General features: G+C 39.8%; 1 protein-coding gene across 6 annotated transcripts in view; it reads left to right on the top strand.

Annotated features, from left to right (window-relative positions):
• The window catches only part of USP6NL (USP6 N-terminal like), a 145,017-nt gene that overhangs the window by 90,920 nt on the left and 31,314 nt on the right, over positions 1-22,783 (top strand). For all 6 annotated transcript variants that reach the window (XM_067701163.1, XM_067701144.1, XM_067701154.1 and 3 more), the window contains 3 exons: positions 1,154-1,193; positions 12,269-12,349; positions 20,313-20,420. In XM_067701163.1, coding sequence (XP_067557264.1) covers positions 1,154-1,193; positions 12,269-12,349; positions 20,313-20,420 — 229 coding nt within the window. The remainder of the gene's footprint in view (positions 1-1,153; positions 1,194-12,268; positions 12,350-20,312; positions 20,421-22,783) is intronic.

Raw genomic sequence — 22,783 nt, 5'->3', positions numbered from 1 at the left:
TACACCTTTTGGTCAGTTTCATTGCTGTAGCTTCACGCTTCACCTAAGGACTCTCCAGAGTAGCAGAAGAGTGCTTTTGAAAACGTTGGACTCTTGAATACTAACATATTGTACTCTTAAAAGTGTTATTATCTGGTGTCAATAGAAACTAAGGGAAGAATATGGATAGTTCCTGTCAAAACATCAGTACTACTTATAGAGCAACTCAAAGTACATAGCACTGTTTACAGATAGTACATGGTTTTCATATTACTGACAATTAATTCAAGAGTCTCAGAATGTTTTATATTGCAGGTGGTATCACAAAATTACCGTATCAGAGAAATGGATTTGATCTTTTATTATATTTACATTTTTTAAAATTATTCCCATTGAAGTTTTGACAAATGAAGCTTTCCTTATTTACAGAATAAAAATTGAAGTTTTCTTTTTAATTCATAAATCCATGGGAGACAGTTTTATTTCCTTATACTAATTTTTTTGAACAATCATTTGTTACAGGCTGTAGTTGAAGACAGAAAGTGGAGGTGATGGTCTAGGGTAGAGGTTGGCAAACTATGGCCTATAAGCCAAATCCAGCTCACCACCTATTTTTGTAAACGTTTCATGGGAACAAAACCACACTCTATTTATATGCTGTCAGTATCTGCTTTCACAGTACGACACCAAAGTTGAGTATTATGAAAAACACTGTGGGGCCCACAAAGCCTAAAATATTTACAATTCAATATTTACCTTTGCAGGAAAAGGTTGTTGACTCCTGGACTAGAGCAGTGTTGTCCAGTAGAACTTTCTGCAGTGGTGCAAGTGTTCTCACTGTATCTACATTGTTCAGTATGGTAGCTGAACCATGGCTAATGAGGCTCATAACTGAAAGTTTAATTTTATTTCATTTTAATTTACATTTAAAATTAAACAGCCACCTGTGACAGGAGATGACTGGATTGGACAGAGTGTGTCTAGAGATTTGAAGACAGGGGACGTGGTTACAGAATAGCTCATTGTTTTATGTTAAATTCAGTGGAGTGGAAGCTTACGTAGCTCTTGAGATGATAAATAAATGGTTGTACATCATGTTTACCTACAGGTTTATAATGTTTTAAAAGTTTGCTCTGGTTTCAACTATTTCACATCCACTGTTTTTCCTCTGCAGCGAAGAGGAGCTCCCATATCATAATGCAGCTATGGAACGGGTAAGTCCAGCTCTGCGTTTGTTTACAGTTACTGGGGAATTACGTTCATCAGAGGAATAAAACCTGCCACCTTTGTGATTGTGAGTGCCGTGTTATATGTCAGTGCTGTAGTCATCGTTAGAATTTGACCCTCATGTTTCTTACTGTAAGAAAGTAATTAAATTAATGGTGAAATAATTTTAGATTTTATGGAACTTCTGATAGGTACTTGGAAAAAAGGAGAGGTAGGCGTTAGCAGAGAGTGCATTGGGCGCGGGTAGTTCTCCATCGAGGATGCCTCAGGACTCGGGCCTGGTGAGAGCACAGAGCTTGGGAGCAGCGAGAGCCTGGGCCCCTAAAGTGTACAAGTTTCACGGGTGCCTCTAAAGCACGATGCGGCTCCTAAAGCCGTGGTCCAGACCAGCAGCTCTTTGGAACATAACTGTGCCATGAGCTTTTAATCACATTTTCCACAGACAACAACAAAAAGAGTTTGCTGTAGTCAAATAAGTACATGTGCATTTTGAAGACTTACATATAGTAAACTCATCAGTTTTTTTGTAACTCAGTGGTTCCCCTTTCTTCATTGCACTTGGCTGGGGAGCTGACTCCATAGCTGGGTGTGCATGAGAACCAGCGACTGAATGTCTAAGGTTGCTCAGAGCCTCCCTCCCCCTCTCCATTGTTTTATGTACCTAAAAATGAATTGTAGAATTTATGATTTGAGAGGGAGGCTATTGATCGGGGGGATTATTCTCAGTTTGTTTATGTTTGATGGGGGAAGGAGGCTGGGTTTCAGACAATGGAGGTAAAATTGGAATTGGAATTTGAAAAATATTTTAGAAAAGCTTTCTAAAATAAAAAATTTCCTGAAAATTAGAACCGTAGCATAACTCTGGATAAAAAGTGCCATTTTACATATACCGTGTAGAGAGCCCTACGGGTACTTCCTGCGGTTAAATTCTCTTGTGACTGCCTGATTCTGTGTCATAACCTTGATGTTTGGGCAAAGAAATTTCTTTCTCTTAATAAAGCTCTATTACTGCTTAGCAACTATATATCAAGCACGGGTCTAGAATCGAGGCCATAGCCTGGAACATCAGGATCAAATACGGCATAGTTTCTGCTCTGAGCGGCTGGCTGTTCATCCAGTGACTAGAGGCAGGTCAGGTGAGACAGTAGTGGGAAGTGATAGTGGCTTTCAGGGGCATGGTGTGTGCAGCGTGCCCTGGCAGTGGTGCTGGTGGAGAAGGCGGGCCCCTGCGGCCCAGGGATGCAGGAGAAGGAAGTGACGGCGCTTTCTACCAATTCTGCCCCTGGTGAACTTCTACCAGACCACTTGGAAGTGGGCACACAGGGATTTGCTTGTGTCCACGTTCCGGCCATTCTCTCTCTGTTAGTGCCCTGACTTGGCTAATCCGTGGACCCTCTGGATCCCACAACTGTTATGTCTTCATTCCCCTCTCTTCCCAGCTCAGCTCTGCCACAGGCTGGGACTGCCCCCTTCCCCCTCCTGCCCACTTCTCCTGGGCTGAACTTTGTGCCTCTGCAGCGCCTGCACCTGAGTGGCTCAGTGCTACTGGGAAAAGACTCTCAACTGGGATGACTGGTTTTACTTTACATCCATGATCACAAACCTCAGCTGGATGTTTATGCTGCCTGGACATCATACCGCTTCCTCCTAGCGAATTTCTGCTCCCATTTTAACTAGTGCAGCTTCCCATTCCCTCTCAAACCTCCAGTACCTCCTTCTCTGGCCTTGCCCAGCCGATGTGCTTGCTTCGTGTTTCCTATTTCTTATCTCTGCACTGTCACACCAAGTAGTCAGTTCCCAGTGACCCACCCACGCATGTGATTGGTTGCTTAGCCTCACTCTCACACGTTCCCACTTCTTGGCCTTCAGAACCCCCTACTCTCCACATATTCTTCTTTCCTCACTGGCTACTCTTTCTCCATTTCCTCCACTTGTTCCTTCTCGTCTCATGACTTTATCCTGAGCCCATGGCTCAGGCCTGGAACTTCTCTTTCCTGTCTGGATCTCCTCCTCGGTCATCTCATCTAGTCTTTTGGCTTTAAACGCCAGCCCCCAGACTGTGTGTGCATTTCAGTGTCTAGACTTAGTGTCTGGCTTACTCCATACACTCAGATGTCTTAAAAATGTCCAAACTGGGGTTTCTGTTATTCTCTTCAAATCCATCTGTGAACAAGCTTCCCATCTCAACCAGTGGGAGCGCCACCCTTCCAGGTTTCAGTCTAAAAACTTCTGAGTTGTGTTTGACCATCCCCACACCTCATGTGTCAGCTCGGCCTTCAGTGTGTGTCCACAGTCTGATGACTTCTCAGCATCCGCGCTTCTGCTGCCTGGTCTGCTGGAACCTCTCTTCTGGGGCTTCCAGCTCCTTTCTTCTGCTAGTGTCCGCTGTCTGTTCACCACAAGAGCCGGAATGATCCTGTTAAAATAAGAGAGAGCATGTCACTCTTGATGGGAACATCCTGCCTGCTCTCCAGCTTATCCACAGTAAAAGGGAAGGTCCTTAGAATGATCTCAGAACCCTTTGTGACTGGTTTCCGTGAGTCTCTCCTCTCCTGCTCCCATCTCTTGCTCACCCACCGACCTCCTCAGTGTTCCCCGACCAGCCCGCCATGTTCCCTCTTTCAGGCTTTTGCCTGGCTGCCTCCTCTCCTGGGGAGCCCCTCCTCCTACCCCCAAGAGCTACAGGGCATGGTCCCTCATCTCCTCCAGGTATTTACTGTATGACGCCACCTTCGGAATAAGGCCCTCCCTGGCATCTCAGCTCTTACGTTGGGAACTCCCTCCCCCCTGCATTTCAACTATCCCCCTCGGTCCTTTGTTTCTCTCTTTAGTACTCACACTGTTTCACTTACTCAGTATTTTACTTATATCTTTATTTTGTCTGTTTCCTCACTAGGATGTAATCTCTAGGAGGGGGGTTTCATCTGCTTTGTTCACTTGTATCCCCAGAACCTAGAGCAGGGCACATAGTACGTGCTTAATAAATGGTGGCTGAGTGAACGACCAGGTGAACATAAAGACTGTGTTATGTCATTAAACAGGTGAATTTAAAGGTTGGCGGAGCTTGTCCTTTCAAATGTTGACAGTGTGCTTTATTTGAGAAATGAGGGAGAAAAGAGTTGGAAGGTACCTTATCCATATTTGGCAGAATAAAAATCTGGCAACCCACTGTTGACTTTTCTCTCCAATGCCACCTCTCTTCCCCTTTCAAAACGAATTCCTGGTCCAGAAAATTCAGACATGTGGGAACCAGTAGCGTAGATGATTCAAGAAATGTGACAGTAAAGGAAAGAAGAAATATGAGACAAAACCTGGTTGGAGAATGCGTGCTTGAGGGAGGTTGTTTTTAATTTTGTTTTTAAAGAGATTTGCCTGTACAGTAAAAGACCTCTTATCCAATGCAGTTAAAGTTATAATTAATGGATTGTTTGCTCTAAACAGTTTAATATAACAGGGAATCACTATGAAATGATATGCACACCTTAAAAATTTAACGTAAGACATAGTTTTATATTCCCTTGTCAGGCTTTTACTGGGAGTGGGGGTTCTGAGGCTGCCGACTGAGACTCCGTCCTCCCCTTGTCTATAAACTGCACTCATATCGTGTGGCCCAGTTGGTTTCTTTAAAGTGGAATGAGAACTTTAGACACATGCAGAGCAGTCTGAGGCTGGAAGCTTTTTAGTTTATCAGGATTTCCCCCAATTTTTCTAGTTTCAGTTTAGTTCATATGTTCTTCAGTGATTGCCTAGTCCTAATGGCCAAGGTCTGCCATTTCTAGGAAACTAATAAAAAATTCTGCATATTCATATGCGGCAATAAAATCAGTGGAAAGGATAGCCTTGTGGAAGCGTACAAGTGTTCATCAGTCTTCACAAAGCATCCACTTGCAACGTGTACTTCCTGCCTGCCGTTCGGGAAGACTTGTACACTGGTGCATAGTCAGGTCATCGGGGCTTTTGTTCCAACTTTGCCAGTGTACTCCTTTTACATAAGGTAATTCTCTGTTTAAAATAGGGTGTGGAAGGCAGTCAGTCCCTCGTCAGAGGAGGGGTGTTGGTGTTTGCAGACTGCTTTGGATTCCCCCTGACGGTCACTGAAGCAAATAAACACACACACTTATTATATTTACTCTGCAGAGAACACTATTAATAATGGATTATATTGTTTCTTTGAGCTTATTGATGTTTTTAATAAGGAGGGAAGGATATGTAAAGCTATGAATTTTCATGGATTCAGCTACTCCTTTTTGCAGTGCAGTATTTTGCATGGCTTAACAGAATATTGGAGCCTTTTCAGATCTTTAAAAATTATATTTTAATTTTATGAGGTGTGAAATCTTGCTCAAAATACATGACTTTTCAATATCATTATTCTATCAAAACACGACTCTTTGCTTCTTACACTCCTTATCCTCTCCTGACCTCTGCTGGTGAGGTCTAGTTGTGCGTGCCTTGGGTCAGCTTTATCCTCAGCCACACATCCTAATATTCAAAAAAACATCTGAAGACTCGAACTTCAGTAGAGTTCTGAGCCTTCTTATTCTAGAAGAGAAGGCTATTTAATATCCATCCATGCACTGTGTATATGGGTAGCCTTTACTACCTATCTTATAAATCATTGTTGCTAGTGGGAGGAACATTGGACCCAATGCAAGGCAACTTCATACTATGTGGGTGATGCAGCAGTTGTTAAATACTTCCTATTCAATTGGTCCTGTATAGGATTAAGGTATAGTCTCAGATCACTAGAGGTTGAATGATCTCAACCAAGAAGATATTGGTCCCATTTTTAATCGTTATACCCTCCTTACCCCAATAGGAGGGGCCAGTCCTGATTCAGAGGGGATGTGAATTTAAGATGATCAGGTATCAGGTTGCAAACTTCAAATGGAAGTTTAGTCCTTTCCTGAAAACAGCTCCTGGGGAAGAGTATACAACACCGTACCATTTCCTAATCAGTGGAGGTAATGGAGAGATAACAAAGGGAATATAGGATGGAGATTAAGACCTCTGCATCATTTTCCTTTTGATATATGTTGTTCTGACATTCTCAGGGGAGTAGAATTTTCTTATACTAGGGTCTCCTATATGATTTAAAAAATTTCAGTGATGAGCATATCTAGTACCCAGATCTGTCTAGTACCCAGATCTTAGTTTTGGAATACCATTCCCCATTAAAAAGAACCACTGTTTCTTTAAAGAAATGGATGATCTAGGTCTAGGATAGAAAAAAGTATAAAGTGAGCCTGAATTACATTGTGCCAGATCAGTCATGTCTAAAGGATCTGCCTGAAGAGGGGAAATCTCCAAGCAGGTAAGAGGCAGTCCAGCCAAATTGGGGGCAATTTGAGCTTCAAAAAGAATAATGATGATGATAATAATGGATTTTAACACATTGAATAAAATAGTCCTTTATACCTTAGTGATATTAAAAATGGGGAGGGACTTGAAAGGAAAAACTTTTTAATAGAAAAATATCAGTTAATAATATAGACAGAATCATAAGGAAAAAAAAATCCACCATACCATTTTACCACCATCAGAATCAGAATTGACTCAGACAGAGATTATAGTGGATGAGAAGACCACTGAGTAGAGCTGTTAAGGAACAGGATGTCCGTACTGTCTCAAAGTGCACCACCCACATTACTTATCAGTTACACAAAGGAATTTCTCTATTAGTTAGTGGGAAAATTGGGTAAATACCACTTAACCAAGGGATCAAAAGTTGTATCATTGATAATGGTACAAATCAGCATGATCTGTCACTGGATGTGATGCCATAAGAAGAACACAAAATCACCTGTGTAATAGTCCCACCAAAATCTAGGGGAAACAGTTAGCAAAGCCAGATAGTGTGGACTAGACTCTTCAAAAGTCAACATCACGAAAGACAAACAAAGGCCAGGGGACTGTTCTAGAGCAAAGGGAACTTAAGAGATGTGCCAGTAAAGGCAATGTATGTTCCAGGGTTGGATTCTGAATTCCCCTCCCCAACCCACCTAAAGGAAAACAGCTTTAAAGAACGATTTTGGGACAAGTGGGGAGTTTGGTATATGGACCGTTTATTACCAAGTAACGGACCAATTTTAAATTTCTTGAAAGGGTGTAATAGTTTTACTGTGATTATGTAGGATAATGTGTCTTGTTCTTTGGTGTTACATACTTGAAATATTTGGAGTGTTCACGACGTCTGAGATTTTCTAATAGATCAGCGCCCCCCACCCCCCTGCAAAAAAAAGCCCTAATATAAATAGATTAAATCTGGCAAAATGTTAATAATTGATGGATTTTGGTGAAGCATATATAAGTATATGGTGCATTGGTCTTCCACTTTTCTGTAGGCTTGAAATATTTCAATAAAAATTGGGAGAAGTAAGATGTCAGTGTATAAAGGCAACAGAGTTATTTAATATCAGCTTTGTATAGATTCCTAACATCAGTAGTTTCACATTTTAGCAGCACTTTGAAAAGCGTTGCCAACGTGATGGAATGATCCATATCTTTATTATGCTACATTAGAGATACTGTTGTACTTATGTTTACTTCTGTATTATAGTGATCGAACTGCTATCAAAAGTACTTAGGATTTTGGTCGGTCTAGTCATATTCATTCTCCTTCCCACCCCTCTGCTTCCAAGACCACAAAATACTATTACATAATTGCTTCATAGTATTGTTTGCTTGTCTCTACTGATGTAAATTATGTTTAAAAATGTTTATTTAACTTTTCTTATACACCAGTCACAGTTTTAGGTGATGAAATTAAGAGTATATGAAATGGTTCCTGTACTCAAAGGAGTTCATCCTTTAATAATAATAATAATAAATTTGGGCATTTAGACCAACTAGAACACAAGTGGTGTTAGGTGCTATAACAATAATCATAATAATCCTCATTTTATAGATAAGGAAACTAAGATACATAAAGATTACGTAACTCGTCCCAAATGAAACAGATAAGAAGGGGCAGAACTCAGGCCACCTGAGTCCTTAGTCCATGCCATGAAATGCTGAAGAAATAGTTTATTTTGCCTGGAGGATGGAGGAATTTGGAAAAGGTTTTGGACATTTGACTGGGTCTTGAGAGGATGCATAGGGTTTTGCCAGATGATGGTGAGGAAGAGCATCACAGGCAGATGAAAAGCAAACACTGGTCAGAGAGGCATGAAAATACATTGTGTGTTGGGAATGACAAATAGTTCAAGGTGGCCAGATCATAAAAGTAGCAGGGGGGAAAAAAAAAAGTAGCAGGAAGTGAAACTAGAAGGTGAGTTTGGGCCATATTGTGAAGGGCCAACCGTGTAGAGATTTGAACTTTATTTGTAGCTACTGAAAGATTTTAAGCTGGGACTCACTTTTTAAAGGTCATAGCAGCGTGGAGGCTGGCTTGAAGCTATCCAGGGCTACCTGTGAGGAGTTACTGCCCTCATCTAGGGATGAGGATTGACAGAAAAAGGGCAGAGGGTGTGATGGAAGCGGAAGTGGATGGGACCAGCAGAGTGTAGGTTGGGTGTGGAAAGAAGATACAAGGAAGACTGAAGACAACCTAAGCTTCTAGGTTGATTGACTTAGTGGGTGGTGATGCTCTTAGTTCGTAGTAGGAAAGGGAGGGGTAATTAGCAGCATGTTTAGGGAAATCGTTTTGGGTGTGCTGAGTTTGAAGTATCTGCTGAACTTCTGGGTGAGATTCTAACTTGCTGTTATATTCTAGTCTGTTTTGGTGTTACTGAGTCCATGGCAAGATGATGTTCCTTAGCCTATTTTTCTAGAGCATTTAAGTTTACATTTGTCACATGTGTTTTCAGTTACTCCTTACCTCAGAATAAATTCTGGAGTTGTTAAGCTATAGCATGTTTGCTGATAAAGTATATTGTATCCATTTATTATAGATTCATGAGTGCATGCAAGTCTGGTGTAGTTGATCGGGCAGAGTTATGGAGTTAACACTTAAACCTGATTGAACTACTGATGTATAATTTAAAAATCCTACAGCCTGGGAGCTTTACCGAAGTGTATTTTTTTCCTTTTTTTTTTTTTTTTTTTGCTGTAGGGGAAACAAATGTATACTTAACGGTTCTGAAAATTGTGTACGTCTTTTTTATCCTTGCATATGAGAATGTGTAGCATTTAAAATAATCTCTCTATATATATGAGGAGCATTAGAATACAAAAATGTGCCTTTAAAGAAAAGAATAGCTATTTCTTAAAGTGATTTATTGACAATTTAATAGTCATAAGAATGAAAGATAGCAAAAGACCTGCTAGATCTCAGCAGGGTTTTTCCTGGCAAAGTGTATGTTATTGTACTCTTGGATGGGCTTGAATTATTTGGTGTTTTCCTGTTGGTGGAGAAAGGGATTGTGCTTTGAAGAAGTCGGGGGCGGGGGGGGAAGTGCAGAAGAACAAGAAAGTACCAAATGGCATCTTAGATCAATCTTAATTTTTCACAGCTTGGCTTTCTGTAAAGTAACATTTAGCAGAAACATTAATTAGATTTCAGAGCCCCACTGAGTTTTAAAGTTAAACATATTTCTGGAACCATCTGTAAGATTTTATTACTAATAATATAATGAAGAATATGCTTAATCTTTTGAAAAATGAGAATCATAACAGGGTATCTTTTGCTCACAAGTGATCATCTTTGGTTATGAAAAAACCATCAAAATTTTTAAGAGTAAAGAAGTAATTAAAGAGTTTTAAGGATATGCCTAAAAATAAAATTTCATAAAATTATTCTGATTGGTGAGAATCTTTTCCTAAATTCAGGACTTTCTTTGGGATTTTATGCTTCTTTTGAATCTAAAAATATCAATGGTGGGCCCATGCCATCTGCCTGTTTGAGGCTGGATTGAAGACCGTCGATGAGAAACTATTGCTTCCATCCAGGAACTGTGATCCCCGACGAGAGCAGGGACATGATGGAGGCAAGAGCGTAGGATATGGCGGCCTAGAGCGCAGGTCCTGGGGCCACGCTGCCTGGCCTTGAACTCACCAGTTGCGGGAACTTGGAGAAGTTGATTAGACCCTTTGTGCCTCTGTTTCCTTATTTGTAAAATGGGGGTGATTGGGCTTCCCTGGTGGCGCAGTGGTTGAGAGTCTGCCTGCTGTTGCAGGGGACACGGGTTCGTGCCCCGGTCCGGGAAGATCCCACATGCCGTGGAGCAGCTGGGCCTGTGAGCCATGGCCGCTGAGCCTGCGCACCCGGAGCCTGTGCTCCGCAACAGGAGAGGCCACAACAGTGAGAGGCCCACGTTCCAGAAAAAAAAAAAAAAAAATGGGGGTGATTATACCTACCTCATAAGGGTGTAACGAGCATACTTTTTTTTTTTTTTTTTTTTTTGCGGTATGCGGGCCTCTCACTGCTGTGGCCTCTCCCATTGTGGAGCACAGGCTCCGGACGCGCAGGCCCAGCGGCCACGGCCCACGGGCCCAGCCGTTCCACGGCATGTGGGATCCCCCCGGACCAGGGCACGAACCCGTGTCCCCTGCATCGGCAGACGGACTCTCAACCACTGTGCCACCAGGGAAGCCCACGAGCATACATTTTTGAGCATAAAATGTATCCTCAGAACCATTTTCTTTCCTGTGTAGTCTTCCATTTCATTTACTTTTTAGATGCACTTAATACACTTAGGCCTTCTGAAAAGACAATGCTGGGATCGAGGAGAATTAACAAAATAGCAGAATCTCAGCTCACTCATAAGAAAGAATTCTGTTGAGTTTTGTTCTCGTGAAAAGGTCATCATTAGTAGTGGACCCTGCCGGGCTCTGTTCCAGGCAGTGGGGAAGCAGCGAATATCTCGGCCTTCGTGGATGGAGTAGTCAGGGGGGAGGAGGTTAGGTGTGCGGCAGCGAGGGGCCTCCTAGGCTGAGCCCCCAGAGGAGAGGACTTGCTCACCTGGTCATGGGCACAGGGGTCACCCAGACTTCTTGGCTGAAGAGGGTGTTTTTTTCCTGCCTGAAAGGGCAGAGTACACATGGATTTTCTGAGGGTAGCTGGGCTCCCAAAGTAAAGGGACAGAGGGCTGTGCACACCCAGTTTTTTGTAAATGTACGAATCAAGTAAGTTACTCTACCACCATAGGAGTGAATAAGAGATTGGAGAGCCCACCCGAGTACTTAGGAAAAATGCCCTTCTCCTTGAAACCAAAGAAGTGCGGAAGAAGCCTTTTCTCTGCCACCTTCCCCGTTTCCAGCTTTGCCCCAAATCTTAATTTAGCGTGACAGCCAAGACCCCCACCAGTGTGTTCAGCCTCAGCTCCGGATGGTTCCTTTTTTACCCCCTACACTGCCGCATTGTCGAAGAAGTACATCTGTCCATGCTTCTCGGAATGTTCTTTCCCATGTTGCACTTGATAAAAACCCTAACCCTCTTCCAGTCCTTCATTTATACTCGCCTCCTCTGACGCCCCTGGGTGGGTTCGACTGCTCCCTCCACAGAACTTGAGTCACCGTCTCTGCCTCTAGGTCACAACACTGCATATTCCATGTCGGGTACCCTTAGCAGGCGGTGAACTTGCCTTGGGACAGCAACTATTACTTATTTTTGTACAGTTTTTCACTAACGTAGTGCTAGTTATATGATGATCTCCCCCCAGTAATACCCAATTCTCCTTTACAAAACCACCTTTGTCACCGAAAACATTAAGATGCCAGAAATCGGTAAAATGTGAAAGAAGAGAATGGAATTTTGAAGTTGTGTTTTTGATGCTTCATAAAAATATTTCAGACTGTTTTAAAATTTCCTTTTGGCTTAAATTTGTAGAGCAGCCAGTGTTTTCAGTGATTAAAATGTTAGAAAATTTAAGTGATCCCTTTCTCTTTACCTGTCCCAATGGAGCATCTCCTACGTGTCTTAACGTCGGCGGGGGGATACTGTTGACACAAATGTCATCAATTATACAACTTTAAAAAAAAAGTTAGGATATTTGCTGTCCAATATAGCATAACTTTTTTAGTAGTCCTTTTTCAGCAGCATTTTCCTTGACAGTTTTTTGTAATTTGTAAGTAAAAGAAGCCTGAAACAAACAGTAACAATGAATTTCAATTTTATTTTTAGCAAAAGCACCTGGAAATTGAAAGAACTACTAAATGGTTGAAAATGCTAAAAGGATGGGAAAAATACAAGAACACTGAAAAGGTAATTAAAAATGTTACTTCCTTATGAAACTATACAAATTCAATGTGGATTTTCCCAGTAAAAGTTCCTCTTTAATTATAAGAGTATTATGTTCATATTCTTAAAAAATTTTTAAGTGTAATTTAATTGAGTGGAATGCCTCAAATTAGGAGTCTTTGTGCTGTCACAGAATAGCCAGTTCAGATGGGTTGCAGGAATTGAGAGGATGTGGCGGACAGTCCAGAGGCCAGCTGGCTTTCGGGGATGATTGAATTCCGCTACTTGGTTATGTTGCCTGTGATTTCGTTTCTTTCCGTCTCTCTTCTCTGCCTACTTCAGTGTCGGCTTCCTGCTGAGCTTGGCTTCCCTTTGGGATCAGGATTATTGCCGTCATTCCAGGCTTTGTACCCCCCTGTCTCTCTGCTCAGAAGGAGAGAGGCCTGGCCTCTGAAAGCTTTCTGTGAAGCAGGAGCGTCTCCTTGTCCTAAAGCTTCTAGCAGACCACCCTCGCACCCCGCCCCAGATCTTTTTACCCCGCATTGACTCTGTGCTGTTTTGAATCAATTTGTAAAAATGCATACATCTATTAATATTCCTACTAATCTAATCAGTAGGAATTCCTACTAATTCCTACTATTCTTCCTTAAATATTGGGAAGCTGTGAAGTTCCTAGTGGTGTAAGTTTTCCAAAATTCTAACTTTTGCTTGAAAGGGCAGGTGTTATCAGGGGCAAAAATACTGTCAGGTATTTTCCTTAAAGTGGCTTACTTCATTTATTTTTGAGAAGAATGTCTGCTAAGTACCCAGTGTCAACAACCACGATTGGCTGGTCAGTCGTTCTTTCAAGTAATGACGGTGTCCGTGACCAAAGCAGTTGGTTCAGATCGCGATTCATACAATTTCATAAATGCTCTATCTTGAGGCCGACGCTCTGCTCTGTGTGCGTTCCACCTCATCTCTCAGAATATTAATAAGACGTGTGTGTATTCAGGATTGAGATTGAATGAAATTAATAGTTTCTACTGCTTCGTCAAGGGCATTCCTAAGCGAACTGACCTCTTTTTTAAACTGTGAGGAAAGAATGCAATGACTGCCAGCACAGTGCTTCCTCTGCCTCAGTTTGTGTTGCGGTGCCAGGGGCTTCACCACCATGGCTTTTGTGCTCCCAGTGCCAAAGTCAACATAGGGAAAGAGGCAAATAATGGTTTAGTATCATTACAAAAATAGTCTTGACCTCATGGCCCATGCCTTGAGAACAGCTGACATCTAAGCCTCGGATTCCTCATCTATAAAGTGGAGATAACAATACCCATTTCAAAGAGATGAAGATTTAATGATTTCATGCATATAAAGCACTTGGCATTGCACCTCGCATATAATAAGCATTCAATAGGATTGACTACTGCTATCAGTTTTTTGAAAGGTTGGGCAGTAAAAAATACTTAAAGGGAAAAAAGAAATCTTCCATAATCCTACAGCAAAACACTGAGCTGTTAGGATTTTTGTCTGTTTCCTCACACTTTTTTTCCATGCATTATATATTTTTTTCCTTTTTACATAGATACAAATTGTTGTGTGTCAGCCTTTACCAACAAGAATTCCAGGGAGCAGCAGTTCCTTGGGGTCTAACGGGTATTACACAAAAGCATTGTTGCCTAATGGTTAAGCAATAGACTATCCTAGGTTCAATCCCTAGCTCTGCCACATTACTAGTAGTATGACCTGGAGGAAGGTATTTAACCTTTTTCTGCCTTAGTTTACTTGTCTGTAAAATGGGGGTAATCACAATACCTCCTTCACAGAGTCGTTCTGAGGATTAAATAAGTTAATTCATGTAAAGCACAAAGAATAGTGTCTGATACTTAATATGCAGTCAGTAAGTGTTGTTTATTATTACATGAGAAAGGGGCTCTCTGGTTAAATAAAGTTGGGATAAAGCTGAACCGAGGTAAGCAGGTTTCTTTACTACAGGACGCCTCATCATCTTTAATATTATAACGTGGTAGAAATTTTCAAGAGGGACCTTAAATTGCATGACACTTATTCAGCCATGGAAATCTTTTTGTCATGGGGTATCTCACAGGAATAAGGTCACTCTTCTTTTTGAGCATCCTAAATATCCCTATTTAAATTCCATTAGACTCTTACTATTTTATTTCATCAGGTGTAAGTTCATTTCTGGGTTGCTGATTTCATTAAGGTGCTTCAAGAAGAATCCGTTCAGAGTAGGATGTTGGTCATGACCCCTGTGCTCTTGTTTAACACTCTGCTTCTCAGACTGGCCTAAAACTGACAACTACTTCACCTGACATCTTTGTGGAAAGGTCTCTCAAGCGCTAATTACAGGATCAGTTTTGATGTGTTGCACCTACACTTTCGTCTCAGCTTCAGTTCAATAAAATATTTGTAGAATTGTGTGGCTTTATACATATGTCTGAAAGTATATAAGCCTCTGTAAAAATGAGCATTCTACTGGGCTGTTAGGCTCACAGCAACTCTGGCTAACATACTTCCCAGTAAGAGGGATTTTAGTAGAGCTCTTCCTTTCATGAATAATTTTAAAGTATTTTCCCACAGCTATAATGCTAGAGTTATTTGATGATATATATGGTCCAATCTGGTATGAGGTAGAATGTACCTTCTAAAAGAATGCACCTTCTAAAAGAATGCTGCTCTCAGTTCATACCCAGTTTTAAGTTGCATTGAAGTTAAAAAGTGGTATATATTTTTCTTCTCTTCCAAAGGGAGGTATAAGTTTTCTCTCAACAGACTCCTTACTTATGTAGTAGTGGTACAAAGAAGTATCTAAAAATATCTTTAAATAAAAATATATAGCTCTGATAAGAATATTTGAATTTTTAGAATATAAGATTTAATGAAAAATAGTTGCCATTACGGTTGCCTGTGTTTTCACAGTGACTGCCCCCTATGTACAGTCATAGTGTATTTTTAAAATACAATCTATTAAATGAAGAGATGAAGTTATCTCTGCTAAGTAGAGGCCATTCTGATTTAACTAGCCATTATTAATTGTGTCTAAGCTCTGTCACAGCAGAGTTCCTACTACAGATACACATTTTTTTTTTCTGGTTAAATAACTGAATGGACCTTTGTTCGTCAGGTAACTAACAGACTCATATTAGCCAACATTTGATTGTACTGATGTGAAAATGGAGGCACGATGTTTAGAAATAAATTTCTCAAGGCCATTATTAGTGACAAGCAAGAGATGCTACGTCCAGATACCATCTGTTTGCTAGCTCTCCCTTTCGGTGTTTGTCAGTAAAAGGCCGGAAGGAAATAGAAGGTGGTTGTAAGAGGCATTAGGGCCTTGTGGATTCTAAAGCTTTCAGATCCAGACTCAGGAGACGTGGGCCTATTTGGAGACAGAGACGAAGGGACCAACGGAGCAGGGACGACTGAAGGAAATGAAGGCAATGAAGAGCACAGGCAGCTCAGAGAGTAAACTTTTGCCTCCTGGAGTTCACTTGCAGTTTTGATATTCCCACCAAACTGAGCCAAACTTGCTGGGCTGAAAAGTTTACTCACTCGCAGCCATGCTGGCACGCACTGCACATTTATCACTATTTTGAAACCAGTAAGGTTAGAAAGACGTGTTGAAAACATTAGGTCAGTTGATGGAAAAAAAAAATTGTTTTTTTTTAGTTGATGGATTTTTAAATGTATCTGTGTGACTGAAATAGACCGCTTGATTTTATTGGCAAGTGAACAGAGATCATACCCATAAAATAAAATTGTAACAGAATTTTAAAGGTAGTACTTTTCAAATTGGAATATTAAAATCCAACATATAAAAGTTCTATATATATCATGATTGTTCAGACTATGATCTATGAAATCTGACTACTTGAATTTCAGTTCTTCTTCCACAGTGTATTAGTTGTGTGACTGAGCTTATTACTAAACCTTTCTACACCTGATTTTCTCATCTGTAAAATGGACATGATAAGCACTGTACCTACCTCTTTAGGAATGTAAAAATACTACGAGGAATACTTTGATCTAGAAACATATCTCAGCTCCTAATAAATAATCATAAAATGTTAGTTAGTGTAACTGGTGTTACTAACATTGCTATTACTGTTTGATTTATCACTATCTTTACCCTCGTCCCCATCCTCATTTCTCCTTCCTGGAAAATTCCTGCATATCCTTTATGTTGAGTTTGTTGTCATCCTCTCTAAAGGAAATCTTTCCTTACTCTCTCCCGCAGAACTCACCCCCCTTCCTCCATTATAGTATCTCTGGTATAGTCTCGGGATGAGAGCCCCGGTGTTGGACCAATAAAGAAGTGACCATCACAGCAGATTCACTGCCCCTGCCCCCAACACCTTTATCCCTAAACTGTTTCTGGTTCCCCTTAGAATCTCGTGTCTATTCCGTAAGGGCCAGCTGCCCCCAAAATCACTCCCCCAGATTAGACAGCGTGGCGCCTGCCATTCTCCCATTACCACCCAGGCCCACCTCTGGTGGGGGTGATGTCTATCACGACTTGCCCCTCAGGGTGTGATACTCAGCTCTGATAGGAATTAACATATGTGACCTTATTACAAAGGATTATGTTTATAATTATATGATTCTATGATTATCTTCCCCACTACACTGTGAACGCCACAGAACTTTTTGAAGTTTGTATCCATAGTACCTAGTAAGCATTGGCCACAAAGCAGAAAGTCATTACAGTTTCTGTTTACAGTGAATGAACGAATGTTGTTCACTTTTGAGTTGGGATGACCAGCTGTCCCCTTCTACTGATAAATTCTACTGCTTTAATAAAGTTGTGATCTCTAAGGGGCAGTGTGATTTGGCAGAAATATCCTGAAGCAGGAGCAGGAAGATAGAATTCTTGGCCTAGGCAGGCCACTTCTTTGTCCCTTGATTCCCTTCCTTTTAAACTGGAGTAGCACCTGCCCTGCCGACATTACAGAGCTGTCCTAGAAGGTGTGAGATACTGCTTTGTCAATTGAAAGATTCTCAACAAATGAAAACTGTGCTACTGTTCTGGAGAATAAGCAGATTTTATTATAATTGTTGTGCTTTGATACGATTCCTACTTTGTTTTACAAAATTTCCAGAATTTCTACAATAGTTGAAAATTTGTGAGGAAAGATCTGTAACCACAGTGTCAGTCTGTCATGTAACAGTAGAAGTATTTGAAAAATAGTAACTATAATTTAAAATGCTTATTTTAAGATCTCATGATTTGATTCTTTTTCTACTGTATCTTACTTTGTATACATGTTTCATCTCTTTACCTTTCACAGCTTGAATCCAGATACATCCCTTTTTATATTCCTTTTGGGTTTTGATTATAATTTTATTTTATTTTACAATTTTATAATTTTATTTGTAATGCTTTCTGCTCTTCAATTTCATTAATATTTTCCATTCCATGTATTTTAGTAAGTCCAGTTAAGCAGGACAGTAGATATACTACATAACACCATGGTTTTAGAAAGATGGTCTTTGCTTTTTATAAAATATAAAATCAGTATCTTCTACTAACTGGTAACATCTTCTGTGTGTCTTTGGGCAAGTTACTGAATCTTTTTGTGATTCACTGTCAGCATTTGTAAAATTGGGGTAATAATATCTCATAGAATTATTAATATCATTGAATGAGACAACATATGTAAATAGTTTTAAACAGTTTCCTGTACATAGTAAATGCTCAGTAAAAGTTGGTTTTAACTGTTACTGTTGATGATGATAATGACAGTGCATCAGAGTTTCTTTTTGAGCCTTTTCTAGACGTGCCTCATTTTTCGTTTTATCCCTGGAATAACACTAGGACCATTAATTTTTTATTTCTACCTGAAATCTTTCTATTATTTCTTCTTCATTGAATCATGGCAATTTAATGTTTTGTTTTTCTAAATCTAGATTTAACTTTAGGATAAACAATGAACGGTAATTTATGTACAGTTGGTGAATACAGAATTGAATGAAAGCAGTAAATAATGTCCAAAACCTTTGTAAGTGATACAGTATAAGAAATGCATGTGGTTCCTATCTTACTCATTGAAAAACATCCATCTAATGGACATTCATGTCCATCAAAGTTTATCTGTTTACCTGCCATCATGTTTTACTTGACTATCAAAATTTCACTTTTCACATTTGCAATAATTCCCACATTCTGCTATTCATATTAATTGCTTTCAGTTTAACATCCTTACTCTAGAAATTCAGGAGATAATTTGAAGTTACTTTTAGTGGATGATATTCCTTTAAAAAGTTAAGTTTAGGGGCTTCCCTGGTGGCGCAGTGGTTGAGAATCCGCCTGCCGATGCAGGGGACACAGGTTCGTGCCCCGGTTTGGGGAGATCCCACATGCCACGGAGCGGCTGGGCCCGTGAGCCATGGCCGCTGAGCCTACGGGTCCGGAGCCTGTGCTCCACAATGGGAGAGGCCACAACAGTGAGAGGCCCGCGTACCGCAAAAAAAAAAAAAAAAAGTTTATCATAATTTTGAAATGAATATAGATGATAAACTTTCTTTGGAAAGTAAATCTTAAATTCACTTTTTTTTAAACCACACTGTTTGCAGTTAATGGTGGTAAATGTTTAGTACATGGGAAATGTTGAAGAAGCAGAGTCCAGTTTATACAAAGCCTTTCTGTACATATTCTTCCAGTTACATCTACCGCATAAGTTAAAACTTCAGTGTTTCTAGTCACTGTCTGCTGGAATTTCAAATTTGAGACTTACTGTGTTTATACCAAGAGAACAAAACTGAGATTATGTATGTAATTATCTGATTGAATCAACTTCACAGTATTCAGTGTTTCACAGGAAGAGTTATTCTATAGTGTCACTGATTTAAAATCACAGTTTCTTAAAGCTACATCATAATTTAGTTACTAAAGGTCTCATTTTTAAAAATCTAGTATAATTGTAGAAGTTGAAGCTCTGCTTATTAGTTCATAGCTCGTCAACATCTCAATTATTAGAACTTGCATCTTATTTTCTTGGCCGTACTACTTCAATATATTGTTTTGATCATAAAGGTAACTATGTACTTATTCTTACCTCGCTCCTGAAGCTTCTGCCGTAATTTGTTTAATCATCTCCTTTTAAGTTTCATCTACTTTTAAGTTTCAAAGTTTCCTTATGCACAACTTTGTAATGAGCATAATAGGTTTATATGTTATTTTGAGTACGTAATTAGCCTTGAGAAAAAAGATATAATTACAAGAATATGGAGAGGTATGGTGAGTCTTAAGATTCTTAGAGTGATGGCAGTGTACTTTCAAGGACCCAGAGTGTTAATGATGCTGATGATTTATACCTAATTTCATTCAAAGATGATGATGCTCCTTCTTGATGGAAATTTATCACTATTTTTGTCTGGTCAGATAGGATCAATGTCATTAAGAAGAGGACAGAGGTTTTCCTGAAGAAACGCTCCAGAATTGGGAAGAGGAGAGGGAAGAGGGAGAGAGTGTGTGTTTGGGGGGTGCAGGTGGACTTGAATGAAGACTGTAGGTCACATTGAGTTATGAGAAGGTTCTAGAGAGACTCTACCCTCCTTGAAGGCACTTTGACACAAGAGAACCCTTTTGCTATTTGGAACCTTTTAGATGTAGGAGGGAAAAAGAAGAAAATGTGTATCTAGTTAGTTATATCAATGGGGAGTGTGTAAGTCAGATGTTCACAACTTAAAGAACAGCACTGATTGTGCTCTCGTGCCACTGAAGGAACACCTTTGCAGTGTATGAAAATAACTAATGTACTGGGCATACTTAACATTTTCTTGTTTATTCTGTGCTTTCTCTGTATATGCCTCCCTGTTTGGATCTGAAAAGTAGAGATGAGAGGATCCAAATGTGCCATGTTAAATTGTATCAATTATGAGGAATCCTTTGAAAAGACAAGACTAACAAATATTCATTAGTTTGATTTAAGGGACTAGTCTAAGCTTTGTCAGTTTGTAACTTTCAATTTATGTTTCTTTTAATAAGTTTCATAGGAGAATTTACAAAGGAATCCCACTCCAGCTCAGAGGGGAAGTCTGGGCCCTCCTCCTGGAGATCCCGAAAATGAAGGAAGAAACCAGAGACCTATATAGTGTGAGTACCGAGAGCCAGCCTGTTATTTTGCAACGATCATTCAATGTTGGGGCATATTTGTAAGGAAAATTGACTAACACCTGGTTGTAGCTACTCATTTGCAATGTAGTATTAATAATAAAGAGATTTACAATGTCACTTTTAGAGTTTTTGGGAAAATAACAGCAGAATTCAGTTTATCCAATGGCTGCCTGTGTATGATTGACTGTTTTCTTCTTCTTTCCCCTAAGATTGTTACAGTATTCTAGGTTTTATTTTTTATTTATAAAAAGTTAAACGTTTCACTCAGTGATCAGTAATGCTTTCTGTATATTAGTCAGGGCATTAAATTTACCGCCTTGTCATCTCAGCTATACCCTTTCTAAACCTAAATTTTATATTAACCTTTGAAAGGAATAAGAAACATATATCTAAAAATAACTTTGTGCCTTAGAAAAAGTGTTCAATGTCACTAATAAAAAAGGAAATGTAAATTTAAAAAAATTAAAAATAAAAATAACTTTGAAATCTCAGAAAATGTATATAAATAGAATAAATTAAGATAGAATAACTTATAGAATAACTTATATAATTATAATTTGAAATAAAGACAAATTATAATAAAAATAACTTTGAAATCTGTTCCTCAGAAAATGTATATAAATAGAATAAGACCGAATAACTGAAATAAAGACAAATTATTTGTCATTTAAACCCAACACCAATTATAAAAGGGGCTTTGGAATGCTCTTTTGATATTTTCATATTTATGTATAAATAAGCAAAATTTCATCAAGATGTAAGGTAATAGGGCTTCCCTGGTGGCACAGTGGTTGAGAATCCGCCTGCACATACAGCGGACACAGGTTCGAGGCCTGGTCTGGGAAGATCCCACGTGCCACGGAGCAACTAAGCCCGTGCACCACAACTACTGAGCCTGTGCTCTAGAGCCCGTGAGCCGCAACTACTGAGCCCGCGTGCTGCAACTACTGAAGCCTGTGCACCTAGAGCCTGTGCTCCGCAACAAGAGAAGCCACTGCAGTGAGAAGCCCACGCACCGCAACAAAGAGTAGCCCCCGCTCACCGCAACTGGAGAAAGCCCACGCGCAGCAACAAAGACCCAATGCAGCCAAAAATAAATAAATTAAATAAATAAATTTTAAAAAAGATGTAATAAATATTGGTTAAACAGTTACTTGTTTTTTATGATGTAAAGAGTTTTTAAATTAGTTGTTTGGACCCTGCACAGAATATAAGTTTTGTCTCAGGATTTTAGAGTTTCAAATTATTTTAGATGGTTGATTAGATATTTGCCTTTAATGTCATAGTTTTAGAACCAGTATTGAAAAATGATATCTGAGAGAAATATTTAAAATCTAACCCCAGCCCCTAGTATAGTGTGCCTCTCATAGTGTGGGTGCTCAGTAAATAATTTATTTAATTAATAAAGAAGAAAATTTTACTTACCATGCTGTTTTGGTTTCCTGGGGCTGCCATGACAAAGTCCCACAAACGGAGTGGCTGAAAACAACAAACATTTATTCCCCTGCAGTTCCGGAGGATAGAAGTCTGAGATCAGGGTGTCAGCAGGGCCATGCTCCATCCCAAGGCTTTAGGGAAGAACCTTTCCTTGACTCTTCCTAGATCCTGGAGTTGCCGGCATCCCGGGTGTTCTTTGGCTTGAGGCTACGTCACTCCAGTCTCTCCCTCTGTCCTCAAGTGGCCTTTCCTTGTGTGTGTCTCTGTCTCACCTTCTAAGGACTCGAGTCATTGGATTTAGGGTCGACCCTAATCTAGTATGACCTCCTCTTAACTTGACTACATTTGTAAAGACCCTATTTCCAAATCAGGTCATAGGCCCAGGTTCTAGGTAGACAGGAATTTGGGGTGGATGCTATTCAACCCAGTACATATGCTAATATTAGAACTGTGGTTCAGGCTTTTTCTACATAGAATAAAATTATCCAGTTACTGTATATCCAGTATACAGTAACAAGAAAAGAAATGACTTGCCCACCAGTCATTTCAAGCTTGTAATTTTCAGCGCTGTCATAAGCATTATTTTTACTACTTGAGATTCCTCTAGCATTTAACCAAGTCTTCCTTTCCCAGTTACTTTCTTTTACTCTTTCTTTGCAAAAGTAGTATAAATTGCTGTCCTGAAATGGGAAATTCAATGGGAATAAAACTACTTTTTCTTAATCTATTGATACTAAGATTTTTCTCAAATGGTGGAATTGTCCTGATTCCTGAGCCAGTGCTCTTATCTGCTATTTCTCCTGTTCTTTTAATTGTATCTCATTGTTATCTGTCTCTCTGGAGTATAGTGCTCTGTCTCACAGGTGGCAGAGGTCCAGTGACAGTGGATAGCAACCTCACCTGCA

This window comes from Pseudorca crassidens, chromosome 1 (assembly GCF_039906515.1).
Source record: "Pseudorca crassidens isolate mPseCra1 chromosome 1, mPseCra1.hap1, whole genome shotgun sequence".
Taxonomy (NCBI): Eukaryota; Metazoa; Chordata; class Mammalia; order Artiodactyla; family Delphinidae; genus Pseudorca; species Pseudorca crassidens.
The sequence above is the reverse complement of the archived record's forward strand: the minus strand, read 5'-3'. Positions and strand labels throughout refer to the sequence as shown.